Source organism: Symphodus melops (genome assembly GCF_947650265.1).
Source record: "Symphodus melops genome assembly, chromosome: 1".
In the NCBI taxonomy this organism is placed as follows: Eukaryota; Metazoa; Chordata; class Actinopteri; order Labriformes; family Labridae; genus Symphodus; species Symphodus melops.
The window spans coordinates 56101877-56118818 of record NC_136691.1 but is presented as its reverse complement, the minus strand read 5'-3'; the positions used below and the strand labels follow the sequence as shown (position 1 = coordinate 56118818).

The 16942-nt window shown below is 43.7% G+C and overlaps 1 protein-coding gene and 1 long non-coding RNA gene across 2 annotated transcripts; one reads left to right on the top strand and one right to left on the bottom strand.

Annotated features, from left to right (window-relative positions):
• Positions 1-449: 449 nt before the first annotated feature.
• gramd2b (GRAM domain containing 2B) lies at positions 450-16376 on the bottom strand. Its single transcript, XM_079354606.1, has 14 exons — positions 15729-16376; positions 10293-10412; positions 9872-9959; positions 9644-9713; positions 8708-8811; positions 8131-8226; positions 6821-6892; positions 6148-6234; positions 5692-5803; positions 4338-4484; positions 3508-3583; positions 2551-2655; positions 1518-1599; positions 450-600 (listed from the first exon to the last, which is right to left on the bottom strand). The coding sequence occupies exons 1-14, from the start codon at positions 15824-15826 to the stop codon at positions 559-561; spliced, it is 1299 nt and encodes a 432-aa protein (XP_079210732.1). The 5' UTR covers positions 15827-16376; the 3' UTR covers positions 450-558.
• LOC306830894 lies at positions 7468-10212 on the top strand. Its single transcript, XR_013780026.1, has 3 exons — positions 7468-7516; positions 9846-10060; positions 10155-10212. It is a non-coding gene; the product is annotated as an uncharacterized lncRNA (long non-coding RNA).
• Positions 16377-16942: the final 566 nt, after the last annotated feature.

The following is a 16942-nucleotide window of genomic DNA, read 5'->3' as shown; positions in this document are numbered from 1 at the left end:
TTAGGGCTTTTATTTTTTATAATTTAGAGACAGGACAGCGTGACGCCACGCCGGCGCCCCGATCAGTCTTTGGTCCGGTAACGCCGCCCGCTCGTTGAAGACCTCCACACATCCAAAAAACAGAGAATGCAAAATAAAGATTACAGCAAGAAAAACATTTTATTTGAAAATAAAGCTTCTTTTTTATTTTACAGTCACATCCATGTAACAGTCTACTGTTTGAATCTCAACTAAAATACAACCAATCAGAGTGAAGTCCAACTAACCAACAGTTCATTGAAGCAGAGGAAAAGTTCTGAGAGCACAACGACCACATGGAAGGTTTAGTGCCATCTGGTGGACGTGATGAGAAAGTGTCATTTACATTTCACACTGATCATTTAATTCATTTTAAAGTCCGTCCTCTCCGTCTTCTGCCTGCTCCACTTTTCAAAAAATATATACTCAAACAGGCCGTTTGGAGATGTTCCCTTCATGACATCACAAAGGGGCATTAGCTTTACTTAACTACTATAATTAGCTACGTACATATTTACAGAATATTTACAGACAGGATGTTCAGAAGGCCTCGTCCAGCAGCCTCTGCAGGTTCCTCTGCACCTGGAAGAACACAAACCTCCTGTTATTGAAACATCTGGCTGCATCAACGTGTCAGAGGGTTTATAGAAGGGCTAATAATGTTCAGTTCAGTCTCTATGGACCAAACACTCATCAGCTCCCTGCATCACCTTTCAGATTCTCCTCGCTCCTCTACGTCCTGTATATTTATCTTATGAAGACTCTTTTGTTTCTCTTTGCTGTTCTTCTATAGAAAGTGGATGGATGGATGGACAAGTAATGATTGGCTGATTGAAGTGACCAGGTGGTAGGGTCGGTACATCGGCCTGTGGAAGCTCGCGTTAACAGAGACTCGGTCGGTTGAAGGTGAAACGCCTTTTTGGATGCAGTGGTAACTTATATTGTTTTAAATGGGCTTTTTCTCGTTTTTCAAGAAACAAAAAATTATTTTTTTTTTGTGCAGCTACATCGACAAGCAGAGCAGCAGGCTGATCTGACATCCACTCTGATGCAACAACTCTCTCTGTCCCACTTTTTCCACGCGAGCGCGGCTGTCAGCGGCGGCGGCGGTCTGTTTGAGACTGTTTGAAAGGCTAACGTCATGCTGACTGACAGAGGAGAGACGAGCTCCTCTTACAGGCCGCGTGAACAGATCACTGACTATAAATGTTTGATTAACAGGATCCTGAGTCTGGTTACACGCCCCTCAATGGAAACGTGTCCCGAGGCGTCTCTGCTCCTGACTCCATGTTTGGATCCACAGCTCGAAAGTTAAAGTTATCAAACTGCAAAACTCCAACCGAAGCAGATTTATTAAGATCCTTAAAACGGGACATAATATCTCATTTAAGTAGTTTTGAGGATGCTTTTACATGAAGCTTGATCGTTTCCCCTGCTGGTCTGCATTCACATCAAACAGACTTCTGCACCTTGTTCTAAAGTGACCGTGCTGGACTGACCTTCTCCAGCTTCAGCAGGTTGATGGTGAGAAGTTCAGAGAAGAGCTCCGAGTTCTCGTCACCCCCCGGCAGGAAATCATTTCTGGAGGAACACGAACATGTTGGATATGAATGATGGATGAACGTGACGATCAGAGGATGAATACTTAGAGGCAGGTTGTTCTTAAAGTAACCTTCAGGGCTCGTTTGACTTTCTATGAGACGGTCTGATGCCTCGGCCTCGTCTCGGTCTCAGACTGAACTGACTCTGGATTTTAAATCCAGACCGGTCAAACGCACCACAGATCGACTATTTTCCACATCATTTCTGTGATTAGAAGGAAAAACGGCTCTTTCTAAGAGAACAGATATCTTCAGTTCATTTGTAGTTTTAATGTCTGGTCTCCACTCAGATTGGCTAAACTGCTAAAGGCTAAACCGCGAAAGGCTAAATTGCTAAAGGCTAAACCGCTAAAGGCTAAACCGCTAAAGGCTAAATTGCTAAAGGCTAAACTGCTAAAGGCTAAACCGCTAAAGGCTAAACCGCTAAAGGCTAAATTGCTAAAGGCTAAACTGCTAAAGGCTAAATTGCTAAAGGCTAAACCGCTAAAGGCTAAATTGCTAAAGGCTAAACTGTTAAGGGCTAAATTGCTAAAGGCTAAACTGCTAAAGGCTAAACTGCTAAAGGCTAAATTGCTAAAGGCTAAATTGCTAAAGGCTAAAGTCGAAGTATTTCCTCAGTGAAACGTCGAATAATCTTAATCCTGTCTATGATGCGTACATGCCCGTTCTGTCTTTTTTCCGTTCACCTGTGCCAGTTTAGTTTTTCTCACTCTATCTTATCTTATCTCATGAGTTCACTGGGCAACACAATCATGTCCTCAATTGTTTAATTGTGCACTGCGTCAATAAATGAAGGTTTCTCTTATCTTGACTTGAACGTCTGACGTGTCACAAAACGTAACGACCAAAAAGAAAACGTTTAAATACGAGTTCGACTTCTCGTCTTCAGTTTGAAGAACGTCTGTGTGATGAAGACTTTACGTGGACTCACTGCTGCCGGGCGAACTCTGTAACGGAGCCGAGCGTCGAGAGTCTCTGCTCCAACGAGACGACCTTAAAGGCGAGGTAACAGGAAGCTAGGACCAGGACACACACTCTGGGAAAACACACACACACACACACACACAGCCGATAACCAGCCGATGAAGAATGGAGTTCAGCACAGATGATAAAAACAAGCTGTACAGATAAGAGCAGCTGCAGAAGCAAAGTGCAAATAAATCAACCTGCATCGGACAAAATTCTCTGAAAAAGATCAACCAGACAAACAAGAGGACATGATATGTACTAATCACTGAACTTTACATGATCGATGTATGTTTTAAAACAGGCACAATGGGCGACATTTACAGTTAAATACAAGATACATTTGAAGAAAACAGAGAACTGCTGAATCAAATGGACCAATAAACTGAAGGTATAGCCTTCATCAAAAACAATTCAAACATTGGAACGGTGTTAAATAAATGTCATTTTTGGATGAATGCACAGATGGTGTCAAGATTTGTCCTCATTTTGTTTGTTTTGTTTTTTTGTTTTGTGCTTTGAATGTATTTTTTCTTGTTCCTCCCTCGTTTTGCTTGATCCCAGCGTGAATGTCTTAGCTCATCTTCCTGCCTCATGTTTTCAGTGTTTCCTGTTTTATTTTGTAGGACTTGCTCTTCAGTATTTGTTGAGTCTTGTTCGATTCACCCCGGGTCTGTTTAGGGTCTGTGAGCTTCTCCTTCCTGAACATCTGTATTTTCACACTGTTTGGACTTTTTGTTGTTCTTTGCTTGAGCTGAAGTTTAAGATACTGTAAGTGTTTTCTGCTTTTCCTCTTTGCCTGTTTTTGTTTTGTGTTTACTTACCGTGACAAATGGATTCAAAGAACAAATACATGTTTTTAATAGACGATGAATGGATCAATGAATAGATACAGGAGATGGATGAATGGTGGTTAACTCACAGAAACAGGTAGACAAACAGCACGGTGTTGAGTGAAACGGGTTTTAGTGTTCTTGTGTCGACCAAAACATCTGAGCCTGAAACCAAAAAAACACCAAAAAGTAAAAAATGAAGTTTAATTGATTGTTTGTGAAAGACAGTAACAAAAAAAACCCCACCACAACAGTAAACTAAAGCCCCGTTTCCACTGAGCGGTCCAGCTCGGTCCGGTTCGGTTCGTCTCGGTACGGCGTGCATTTTACAGCGTTTCCATAGACTAATCCCAGGAAAGATTCCCAAATAGCCGATCCATACCGTCCCACTTTTTGGGACCCTTCTGTTGGGGTGCCAAGAATGTCGAGCTGACCCGAAAAGGTGGAGCTAAACACTGCAGTCAGCTGATTGGTCGAAAGAATCGTCACTTCCTGTGTGACAACAGTAAACAAAAGAGTCACATGACAGTGACAGAGGAGATGAACTGCTGGATGTCTTCCAGCGTTGGTTTGTTTGTGTAGTATTTTTCTTCTTTGTTGAATTTATTAGTTAGCGGTTAGCTGTTAGCAGTTAGCTGCTGTCATATGACGCTATTTACGTTGCGGCTATCGTCATCCAGCTTACACGCCGTCGACCAAAAAGGGCCCCGGTGGCTGTGGAAACACAAACTGGATCAGGCTGAATCGAACCAAACCGTACCGATCCGTACTGGACTGCTGGGTGGAAACGGGTCTTAATGTTATCATAAACGCACAGGAGGAGACATGGGATACTTCTGAGTACTGACGGTTGAAATGTGTCGTTGATGGAGTTAATGGATTTGTAGTTTTTTATATTTACAGGACAGCTTGTTCATACCGGTGGGCTGTGTGTCATGCTGCTTGCTGTCTGGTCTCTGCTGGTTCTGATGGTGGTTCTTCACTTTGTGTTGGGGGTCTGGATGCTCAGGAGGAACTGAACCGTCTGGTTGCTTCAAGACTTCCAAAAACGGAGGGACGGGGAACTCTGCGGCGTTCAAGAGACAGGAAGTCATGAGGGCAGGAAGACTGTGAAGACTTTGACTCAGGATTAACAGGCATCAAAACTTGCATGTGAACTGGTTTGTTTTATTGGGTATTGATTGGTAATTGATTGATTTGTTTGGTAGGTTGGTTTGTTGTTTGATACGTTTGATTTCTTAGTCTGCTTGTTTGTTTGGTTATTTAATTGGTTAGTTGATTTAATGTTTGGTTTATTTCATTGGTTGATTTTTTTCATGATTTGTTCTTTGGTTTATTCCTTGGTAGGTTGGGTGGTTATATTGTTTATTTGTTCATGAATTGGTTGAATTTGATGGTTATTTGGTTTGTTTTGTTTGGTGCCTTTGGTTGATAGGTTGATCGTTTGGTTGGATTGTTCCTTGATAGGCCGGGTGTTTAGTTTGTTTGCTGATTTGTTGGTAAGTTGTTTGGTTATTGAATACCGAGTATGGATAAATGGTCGATGACTTGATTGGTTGCTTTTGGTCGATAAGTTGATTTCTGGATTGTCTGCATGGTTATTTAATAGGTTGGTTGGTTTAATGGTTGGTTACTTCGTGATTGTTCCGTCGGTTGGTTGGTTGGTTGGTTGGTTGGTTGGTTTGTTGGTTGGTTGGTTGGTTGGTTTGTTGGTTGGTTGGTTTGTTGGTTGGTTGGTTGGTTGGTTGGTTGGTTTGTTGGTTAGTTGGTTGGTTGGTTTGTTGGTTGGTTGGTTGGTTTGTTGGATGGTTGGTTTGTTGGTTGGTTGGTTTGTTGGTTTGTTGGTTGGTTGTTGGTTGGTTGGTTGTTTGTTGGTTTGTTGGTTGGTTGGTTGGTTGGTTTGGGTTGTTTGCTACTTTGTTGGATGATTGGTTGGTTGGTTGGTTGGTTGGTTGGTTTGTTGGTTGGTTGGTTGGTTGGTTGGTTGGTTTGTTGGTTGGTTGGTTGGTTGGTTGGTTGGTTAGTTGGTTAGTTTGGGTTGTTTGTTACTTTGTTGGATGATTGGTTAATTTGTTGAAAGGCAAAGTGTTTGTTGCTGTGTTTGTTGGTTAGTTGTTTAGTTTGTTGCTTGGTTGATTGGTTAAAGGGTTAATTTCTCTATAAGTTGCTTTGCAGTTTGTTTAGGGTTAGAGTTGTTTGGTTGGATGGATACATCATGGTTATTCAATTGTTTGGTTGCTTGATTGGACAACTTGTTGGTTCGGTTGTTTTACCTGCTATCTTGTCGTAGTCTGGTGTCTGAGAGTCAGAGCTGCTGCTCTCCTCCATCTCTTGCCTCCTCTGTCTCACTGCTCCGTCCAGATCAGTGAAATCACCCGAAAAATTCTGCAGAAACAAACAGACGACATTTTAGCTAAAAGCAAAACAGAACAAAGTCTCAGCTCAAGGCAGTGGTACTTTCAGTATGTTGGCTGAGACTAAACATGCTAAATGTTCAGCTATTTTGAATAGTATGCTTTTTACTTTATTATCAATGTTTTTATGGACATGTCTTTAGATTCTCTCTCTTGAAAGCTGAAACTTGTTTTCATTCTCGCACTACATGCAAAAGTCTTCAGGCTGATGTATACTTGTGTCTGCAACATTACCAGATAGCAGCCCGTCCCTCACTATGTTTAAAATGGTTCTTTACAGTTGTCTTAGTTTCAGTGGGTTTGTATCTGACCTACCAGAGGAAAGCGAGGTGATAGAGGTGACCTTTGACCCCTGAAGCTGCTCTCAGCAGAGGGGATCGGGCTGTTGCACGAACTCTTCTCCTGTTCAAACATATCAGATTTGCCAGGTCATAAAAAGTCAGTGTTCATTACAGAAATTGATCAAACAGAATAAAAAGGAGGACAAGAGAATTCAACAGAAAACACATTTCATATTTAACTGGACAATTTGTTCCCTTCATCGGGAGAGTTTCTTGAAATTAATGAAGATTCCTCCTTACTAAAAGAAATCCAAAACAATCTGACAAACAGAAACATCTTTAAATACTTCAGAATCAGAAGAATAAATTGTTGTTTGAGGCTATGATGCGGTTGACTAGTCATGTGACCATATGTATGTGTACCTCCATGTGACTACACTGCAGGCCAACCTTTTCACTTACAATAAAGTGACAGTATCGTCATGTTCAATCTATTGTTCTCATGTTCCTTCAACAAACCGGCACCTGGTAATGTAGGCTGGCTGTATGTGGGTGCTTTAACTTATAATCACACTTCAGTTCAAGTTCCCCGTCCTGTCCGTTAGAGATCAAAAATAAAGTGAAATGAAACTTTTTTTTTTTGAAGGTTCTTGATGCCAATCGCATCATCGACTCTCAGAGAAATCTGTGTGTGTGCGTCACGTTACCTCCAGATGAAGGCAGATGGAAATCAGCATCTTGTAGGTGTTGTCTCTGGCCAGGAAGGACACAAACATGTACTGCAGCAAAAACAAACAAATACAACAGTTATACCATCCAGTGAGCTCAAACCCTTCAACATGTGGAGAGTTAGTGAAGCTCAGGCACCATTAAAGGCACACTGTCTCTCTTTACACTGGATCGCACTGCGTTTCAGTCGAACCTCCGTCTGCGATAACAGCAGAAAGAAAACATGCAACACCCTTCTGGTCATGGTTTGTTTCTGTGTTTTAGTTTTTGATTCTGTCCTCAGTGTTGATGTTTCCTGGTCTTGTGTTTTCTTTAGTCTTCAGTGTGTTTCCCTGTGTCCTCCTGTGTTGCCTGGAAGTTTACTTCCTGTGTTGTGTTTTAAGTCTAGTCTTTGGTGTTTCCTGTTTTATTTTGTAGTATCTGGTTTAGGTTGTGTTTTCAGTGTCTGGTTTTACTTTGTACTTGTCCTCAGTGTTCTGGTCCTGTGTTCTGTGTTCCTTGTTGATTCCCCTGATTAGTCTCACCCGTGTCTGATGACCTCCTGTCTATTTAGTCTCTGTGTATGCTAACCTCAGTGTCAGCTTATTGGGTCAGTCTGTGAGTTTCTCGTGTCAGTTTCTGTGAGACTTTGTTTTTCTCCTTGTGGATTTTGGACATTCTGGATTATTATTTGAGTGAGTTTGTTTTTGCCTGTTTTTATTTTAATAAATCAGTTTTGGCTCCTCCTCCCTGTTTTCTGCCCACTGTCGCCCATTCGCTGATAACTTAAGGTTTGGCTCTCGTCCAAACATGATCAAAACCAAAACACAAGATGGCCATGGACAAAAAAAGTATGGTCAGTACCAGGGGCGTGTCCAAAGGGAATGCCCCCCCCCCCTTGAAATCTGATTGGCTGCCCCAGGTGAAACCGGGGCAGATGTGGCTCAGTTGGTAGACTCTCCTAACGGGAAGGTCGGGGGTTCGATCTCCAGCTCCTGCAGCTTCATGTCCGATGTGTCCTTGGGTGAGACACTTAACCCCACGTTGCTGTGTGTTGTGTCTTTGTCTGCGGTGTGTGAATGTGGACGTGTGACCTGCGGTGTAAAAGCGCACAAGCTCAAGTCCACTTACCGTTTCCCCTAAATTCAAAATGTATGATTTTTGCCGGTGATACAGGGTGCACGTGTTGGCAGGGTCTAAAATCCCTAAACAACGTCACGCCACCCCTGCAGAAGTTAAAGCCCCCCCCCAGGCCAACAAGTCTGGACACGCCCCCTGTGCAGTGCGAATGATCAGTCTGATTCCTCACCCTGTCGTTGGCGGTGGCGATCACCAGAGCGTTGGGCACCAGGATGGCCGTTTTGGTCTTTTTGATGTGGGTGACGGACATCACTGGGATGGCGATCTGAAACAAACACGATGACATCATCATCATGAAGGGTGTTGATAAAGAGCTGGGTCTTTAGCTTTTTCTTAAAGGTGCAAAGGGACCGGTTCCACCACCAGGGGGCAACAAAGGCGAGCTGTGAAGGTGGCAGCAGAGAGAGCCGACCTGGAGGAGACGTTTTTGTCTCTGTTCTGTAAGTGAGCAGCTTCCATCTGTCTCGTGAAGCTTCAGGTACATTTGGATAAATATGGCCGACATCTCTTCAAATCAAACCTGCAGCTGTTGGCACCTCACAGAAGTCATAAATAAGAGACTACAGCAAAGTTTGGATAAAACGTCAGCAAACACAGCTTGTTGCCGCGTGAACTTCCTGTTGGAGAGAAAGTCTGAGTGCTCTGTGATAAAACCCCCCCGGGGGAGAAGTCTTTGAATTCTTTCCACAGAGAGGTCGAAGCGAGTAACCTGCAGTCAGAGTAATGTGTGTCACAGGTGACGTTACCTTTATGTCCTTCCCGAACACTTTGGAGTGGAAGCAGATCCAGTGGTCAGACACAAACATGCGTCCCTGGTAGAGGATGTCTTTCTGCAGAGCACAGGTGTAACCTGACAGACAGGCAAACAGCATCAGGTCAGAGTGGAATATATCAACCTTAAAACAACAACGCTGACATTATTTATTTATCAGTGTCATCGTACAGGCTTTAAATCTGCTGTTCACGATGTTTCAGTGTTCAGTTTAATAGATGAAGTTTCATTGAGAAGAAGAGAGAAAATAAAAGAGTTTGGGGGGGGGGGGGGGGGGGGGGGGGCTATGATCCTCTTCTTTGTTATTTTATTTATTTATTTATTTTTTACATTATTATTATTAGGACAATGAAATTGATGGATGAATTATTGGATGATATACACCTGTAAAGTTGAGACGTTTGTATATCTTTTAATCTCAATTAATTTCATTTAATTTGCTTGTTTGAAATTAAAATATTAATCAAATAATATTAAAGTTTTTCTCAGGTTTTAATTTTGTATTTTTCTACTGTCTTCAACCTGAGAGTAGTTTCCGTCCAGTTGACACAAACATGCTTTTATTTTGAAAGAAAACGAATGAAATGATTAAAGATCGAAGGTTACAAACTGAAGTTGAAGGTCACATGATCTCCTCTTCTTCTTCAGGTGAAATCTTCCTGTATTTGATCACGTCTATAAACCCCTCTATTTCAGCCCTGCTCAGAACAGGCTGTTTCTGTGTCTGTAGCTTTAAATATGTAAATGAGCTGTGTCTGACCACGCCCCCTCTCTGGAAGGGGAGGGGGGAGGGGGGGTAATGTCCGTACCCAAATAGTCCAGTGAGGTAAGTGAGACGTGGATGTGAACCTGTGACATCATCATTCAGTATTTAAGGTGGAACGGAGAGATGTGATCATGAACGACTCACTCTGTCGCAGCTGCTCCTCTTTGCTGATCTCCTTAAATATTTTATGGTACTGACTGTTGCTCTTTGACAGCTGAAACACACACACGCACACACACACACACACACACACACACACACACACACACACACACACACACACACAAACAGAAATATTGGGCGATCAAAGCCAGTTAGAATGAATCCTGATATGGTTCTTCTCCAGGTGTATCAGAGTGAACTTCAGCTCACCTGGCTGTACTGAGACTTCTTCCTCTCTATCTTGGGGTCGGCGTCGGTCTGAACCTGAGTCAGCAGCGAGTGATCGAAGGTCTTTGACCTGCACAGACGGCCCACACGTCAGTCATGTTACATATCACAGCGGACGCACTTTGACCTCTGATACATATTTATACAACGCTGTTCATTAAAGCCCAACAGGTCAGATTACAGGTGTGATACAGGAAACCATTTAACCCTTTCATGTGCTCACAGATCTCTCTCTCTCTCTCTCTCTCTCTGCAGTGGACTTAAGGATGCTGTTCCATTCATACACCACTGACGAAGCAGAGGGAGCAACTTGGGGTTAAGGAGAGGATGGAACCCCGGACCCTCCGCCTGGCTGGCTCCTCCTCGGTCCTAGAGTTGGGAGTGAGGCTAATTTAATAAATACCTGACTAGCGCTGGTTTCCTCCTGCTGGTCAGATCCTGCTGCTCCGCTTCAACGCCCGGCTGAGCCTCAGTGACCATCCGCTCGTATCTGAGCCGCTCCTCCACGTTTTCTACTTCTGAACTGCAGACACACAGAAAACGTCCTCATGTGAAATCATGCAGCAGAAACAGCTGTGAAGTTTCCTGTCCTGGCTCCAGGTCAACGTGTGAGTGCAAACACGGAGCGCGTCCGTCCGTCCGTCCGTGGCGTCAGAACAGAACCATCACATTTCAAATGTGTGCAACTGAGTCCAAAGTGAATATCCACCTGATGACATCACACGTTGACCTTTTCCATCCATAACGAGTTCCCTTTTTCTGCAGCCAACAGGAAGTGAAGCAAAGTTAGCTTCCCTCAGCGCTCCGTCTGCACCCGCCCCCTCCCCCCTCTGTGCTTGTTCTAAAGCCACGCCCCCTCCCCCCTCTGTGCTTGTTCTAAAGCCACGCCCCCTCTCCCCTCTGTGCTCGCTCTAAAGCCACGCCCCCTCTCTTACACGTTCGACCTTCATCGTGTAGAAACAACGTCCTCTCATGTCTCATTCAGCGGTCAGTAAACTCTCAGTACAAACTTCGTCATCGATAACGAGCTTTGAGTCTGAGCTAGAGCAGGGAGGCTGTGATTGGTTCATCAGAGAGCAGGGAGGCTGTGATTGGTTCATCAGAGAGCAGGGAGACAGGGAGGCCTGTGATTGGTTCATCAGAGAGCAGGGAGACAGGGAGGCCTGTGATTGGTTCATCAGAGAGCAGGGAGACAGGGAGGCCTGTGATTGGTTCATCAGATTGGTACCTCGTGGCAGACATTGGTTGAAGTTTTTACAGACTTACAAACTGATACAGATGATGGATTTACTTTGTTCCTGTTTCAGAGAACCTGAGTTATTAATGTCAGTCAGGACCTAAAGACAAGTTCAACCTTAAAAAAATGGATCTGGAGGAAATGACCCACCTTGACTTTACAGACAAAATGAAATCCAAACAGAACCTGTGATAATGAAACTTCAAGCATGCAGGTGAAATGTGATGAATCATGATTAACTCTTGGGATACAGTGATCAATAGTAGCTGATAATCTTCAGTTTAAGCTCTCCACAGATGCAAACATTAGTACGAGCAGCACTAACGTTCGTATGTCCAGAGTCACATTTTTCAGATGAACCTGTTTCACACACTCACTGATCGTCTCGCTCCTCCTGTTTGCCAGATCCTCTCTTACTCCTCCGGGTTTCCTCCTGCTGGCTCACACTCTGTTCTGTCATCACGCTAGACACTTTAATATCCCGACCAATCAGCCGTCCGTCCTGCTCTCCTGTCGATCTGTCTGTCTATATGTGTGTGTGTGTGTGTGTGTGTGTGTGTGTGTGTGTCTGCTGCTGTGAGAAGTGGAACTAAGCCTGCAGCCTGATCCTCTCCTGCACATTCACCTGTTTGTGGGCGTGTCCCAGGGGCCTCCTGGTCTCACATGTCACAGCCAATGATGGTGCAGAGTGTGTGTGTGTGTGTGTGTGTGTGTGTGTGTGTGTGTGTGTGTGTGAGCATGAAAACCTTTGATCAAGCCTTTTAAGAGCTTTGTTAGGAGCTTCAGTTTGCTTTAAAATGGAAGTCGTTCGGCTCAGGTTACGCATGAACACGACTTTGATTTGTGACAAAGAGAAAGGAACAAGACCAAGACCAAGACCAAGACCAAGACCAAGACCAAGACCAAGACCAAGACCAAGACCAAGACCAAGATCAGCTTGTGTTTGCTGTGACGGATCACACGGGCTTCGTCCTCACGCCTGAACTTAAAGATATACCTGTTTATAGACGTCTGCTGCTGGATGTCGACTCCAATAAAATAAAAATAAATTAATAAAATAAAAATAAATTAATAAAATACAAATAAATTAATAAAATCAAATTGTGATGAAACTTTAACGTTGTGAGATGTTGAACATGAAAGTAACATGAGAACGACTTTAACTGTGAACGTCAGCATGAATGAGGAAATATGATCCTCTTTTGTGTGTGTGTGTGTGTCTGTGTGTGTGTGTGTGTGTCTGTGTGTGTGTGTGTGTGTGTGTCTGTGTGTGTGTGTGTGTCTGTGTGTGTGTGTCTGTGTGTGTGTCTGTGTGTCTGTGTGTGTGTCTGTGTGTGTGTCTGTGTGTGTGTGTGTGTGTCTGTGTGTGTGTGTGTGTGTGTGTCTGTGTGTGTGTGTGTGTGTGTGTGTGTGTCTGTGTGTCTGTGTGTGTCTGTGTGTGTGTCTGTGTGTGTGTGTGTCTGTGTGTGTGTGTGTGTGTGTGTGTGTCTGTGTCTGTGTGTGTCTGTTTAAGTTTGTGTGTGTGTGTGTGTGTCTGTGTCTGTGTGTGTCTGTTTAAGTTTGTGTGTGTGTGTCTGTGTGTGTGTGTGTGTGTGTCTGTTTAAGTTTGTGTGTGTCTGTCTGTGTGTGTGTGTGTGTGTGTGTGTGTGTGTGTGTGTGTGTTTGAGCTGACTGATATGAACTGTGGGTCAGTGGGCCACAATAACTGTCAACATGTTTACAGTCTATAGTTCATACGACGTCTTCTCTCTGAGCCTCACACACACACACACACACACACACACACACACAGACAGACACACACACACACACACACACACACACACACAGTTTAGTTTTTTGAAGCAGGCTGTAAACATATCTGCTGTAAAAACAGGCTGTTTGAATGGGTGTGTATGTGACTTCCTGTGCTGCTGCAGCCAGCCTCTAGTGGACACTCCAGGTACTGCAGGATGTATTTATTTTTATTTTTATTTATTTTAAGCTTGGTCGAGACGCCATTTGGAGTTAAGAGCCACCAAGTCTTCCAAAAAAAGGTGAAAATATAAAAGTTACATATTTTACACATTACTTTAAAAAAATGTTTATAAAAAGTCGTTAAATTGTTAAAATGACAATGAAAGTTTGCACAAGACAGCCACCCTTTCTCACAGCACATGACTTTTGTGATCGGCCTAATCGTGTGTCTGTGCTCTTAATGATCATAAAATGCTTGAACATCTTATTATTATTATTAGCTCTCACTTCTGACTGCTGTTACTGCCATGTTTCCATTTCTGGAGCAGTTGATTCCCGCGCTGCTGGAGGAGCGCTGAGTGAATGTCATGTCGTGCAGTTTGTGTGATTGAAACTGCTGCAGCCTCCTGCGTGCTGAGCTGTGCAAACACACGCCAGACGCCCTTTGAAACACAAACACACAAACTGAGCTGCAGCTCGCGCGCCTCACATCATCAAACGTCAGCACATTTGTCTTGCAGGAAAACTCAGACTCCGTGTATCACTTTTAATCCCTGAGATCCCAAAAGAAATAAGAGCGGGTAAATCAGACGTGGGGACGAATCCCCGGAGTGTCCCTCATATCTGTGTGTTTCTGTGGCTTCAAGCCAGAAGGTGGAAAAGCTGTTAATAATTTAATGACTCAACACTGCACCAACATCGATGTTTGTGAAGAGTTAGTTTCCTAGAAAATCAAGATGGAAAGCTTTATTTATTTTTTTTAATACATGTCAACGCGTGCACGAAGCACTGCGCCACCAGCGCCCCCTATGGAGAGCATTATTATATGTGCTGATATCAATAATCGATTTGAGGTGTTTGGGTACAATTCTGCTTCTTTGACAATGTGGTGTTGTGTCTGCAGAGGGAGCTGTGTGCATTCTGATGAATGCTGTTAAAGACAGAGTCAGGAGCTTGTTCCTTCAAAATAAAACTCAAACCTCTCCTAAAGTGAAGCTGCTCTTTGTCCCTTCAAAATAAAACTCAAACCTCTCCTAAAGTGAAGCTGCTCTTTGTCCCTTCAAAATAAAACTCAAACTTCTCCTAAAGTGAAGCTGCTCCTTTGTCCCTTCAAAATAAAACACAGTCTCCTCCTTAAAGTGAAGCTGCTCCTTTGTTCCTTCAAAATAAAACTCAAACTTCTCCTACAGTGAAGCTGCTCTTTGTCCCTTCAAAATAAAACTCAAACTTCTCCTAAAGTGAAGCTGCTCCTTTGTCCCTTCAAAATAAAACTCAAACTTCTCTTAAAGTGAAGCTGCTCATTTGTTCCTTCAAAATAAAACTCAAACTTCTCCTAAAGTGAAGCTGCTCCTTTGTCCCTTCAAAATAAAACACAGTCTCCTCCTTAAAGTGAAGCTGCTCTTTGTCCCTTCAAAATAAAACACAGTCTCCTCCTTAAAGTGAAGCTGCTCCTTTGTCCCTTCAAAATAAAACTCAGACTTCTCCTTAAAGTGAAGCTGCTCTTTGTCCCTTCAAAATAAAACTCAGACTTCTCCTTAAAGTGAAGCTGCTCTTTGTCCCTTCAAAATAAAACTCAGACTTCTCCTTAAAGTGAAGCTGCTCTTTGTCCCTTCAAAATAAAACTCAGACTTCTCCTTAAAGTGAAGCTGCTCTTTGTCCCTTCAAAATAAAACACAGTCTCCTCCTTAAAGTGAAGCTGCTCCTTTGTCCCTTCAAAATAAAACTCAGTCTCCTCCTTAAAGTGAAGCTGCTCTTTGTCCCTTCAAAATAAAACTCAGTCTCCTCCTTAAAATGAAGCTGCTCCTTTGTCCCTTTAAAATAAAACTCAAACTTCTCCTAAAGTGAAGCTGCTCCTTTGTTCCTTCAAAATAAAACTCAAACTTCTCCTTAAAGTGAAGCTGCTCCTTTGTCCCTTCAAAATAAAACACAGTCGCCTCCTTAAAGTGAAGCTGCTCTTTGTCCCTTCTGGGCCTCCGTACACGTGTGACTGTCTCTGCAGAGACTCTGTCCTCTCACTGGATTTTAAGGTTCTACTTGTTTCTGGTTGACTCGGGACGTTTGTGGGCGGAGCTGGTGTGTTTCCTCCAGCCAATGAGAGCGCAGCATGTGAGTTTCGAGGTGGATATACAACATAGCTGATCAGTGATGGTCTTGATTGAAAATCCAGTGTCCGCCTCGTCGGAGACCGAGACAAGATCGAGTTAGTGCTTTTGATTCCAAGACGGCACCTTAAAATGTTTTTAAAAATAGTCATCAGTGAAGTGCCCCCTGCTGGCCATTAAACGATATGCATGTAGAAGACCGACAGCATTGGATCACTGCTACCTTCACTCTGTGTCGTTCCTTTTCTTTTATTAATGTGACCGGAGCGTGAAGGCAAAACAGTGAGGTCCAACAACACGATCAGCACATGATGCAGTGAAAGACAAACTGTGACTGCACGTCATCAATAACAGGTTTCAGATTTCAGAGAGGACAAGTCGCCTCAATCAGAAATACAAGGAGAGTTAAGAGATGTTTAAGCACGGATTAAAAATAAACAAAGATAAAAGATGAATGTGCAGAAACAAGTCGAAGGTGTCGGTTCGTCAAACTTGTTCGTCTTTTGGGACTTTTTGGAGATAACGTTAATGAGACTCTTCTTACCGGTGGTGTGCAGTGGCGAGGTGGAGAGCACAGCAGTGTTTGGACATGGCGCTCCTCGTCTTCAAGCGAAACAAGTCGTCTGGACTGTAGTTCTCCATCGATCACTTTCTCTGAGCTGACCTGAATCATGAAGCATGAATCTGTCTGCACTCTCTGATATATTCTGACCAATGAGATGCATCCTGGTCGTCAGCAGAATCAACATATCAGGCTGTACAGTGGTGCTGCATGCTTGTTTGCTTTGACAACAGTACAGTGTGTGTCGGTGATATAATGTCGACCCCGTCTGTCATTCTGCCCCAAATCTCTTATCAGAGACTCAGTGACGGACAAGCTGGACGTGTTTTGGACTTTTACTGCAACACAAACATTTGAACGAGGTTCCTGGACGGCCTGATCTCCCAGAAACTGCTGAAGTTTAAGTAGAAAGCTTCTTTAAAGGAGCAGTCTGTAGCTCCGCCCCCTAGTGTTTAAAATGAGTACTGCAGTCTAAACTCTAATCATCACAGAGAGCTGGCTCCGCCCCCTCCTCTCACACAGGTCACCATGTGGTGGACACTGTAGCTTCAGTGTTTAGCCAGCTCTGCATGCGGTGGACACTGTAGCTTCAGTGTTTAGCCAGCTCTGCATGTAGTGGACACTGTAGCTTCAGTGTTTAGCCAGCTCTGCATGTGGTGGACACTGTAGCTTCAGTGTTTAGCCAGCTCTGCATGTGGTGGACACTGTAGCTTCAGTGTTTAGCCAGCTCTGCATGTGGTGGACACTGTAGCTTCAGTGTTTAGCCAGCTCTGCATGTAGAGACACTGTAGCTTCAGTGTTTAGCCAGCTCTGCATGTGGTGGACACTGTAGCTTCAGTGTTTAGCCAGCTCTGCATGTGGTGGACACTGTAGCTTCAGTGTTTAGCCAGCTCTGCATGTAGAGACACTGTAGCTTCAGTGTTTAGCCAGCTCTGCATGTAGAGACACTGTAGCTTCAGTGTTTAGCCAGCTCTGCATGTGGTGGACACTGTAGCTTCAGTGTTTAGCCAGCTCTGCATGTGGTGGACACTGTAGCTTCAGTGTTTAGCCAGCTCTGCATGGGTCTGTAAAGCTTTCTGCGTTCTAACCTCTCTCCATGTTTCATCTCCAACATTGATCCTAGTTTGAGCAGCTTTCTGCTGCTGGAGCTGATTAGAAACATGCAGAGGCTTTTTAGTGTCCACATGTGGATGTGG

Bases quoted from the DNA above. Each gene is read 5' to 3' on its own strand.
- gramd2b (XM_079354606.1), bottom strand. From the start codon at position 15,826: ATGGAGAACTACAGTCCAGACGACTTGTTTCGCTTGAAGACGAGGAGC. The intron at 9,960-10,292 runs GTATTTATTAAA...CCGTCTGTGCAG, and splicing joins AGGAAACCAGCGCTAGTCAG to GTCAAAGACCTTCGATCACT. The intron at 4,485-5,691 runs GTAAAACAACCG...TGAACGCCGCAG, and splicing joins AGACTACGACAAGATAGCAG to AGTTCCCCGTCCCTCCGTTT.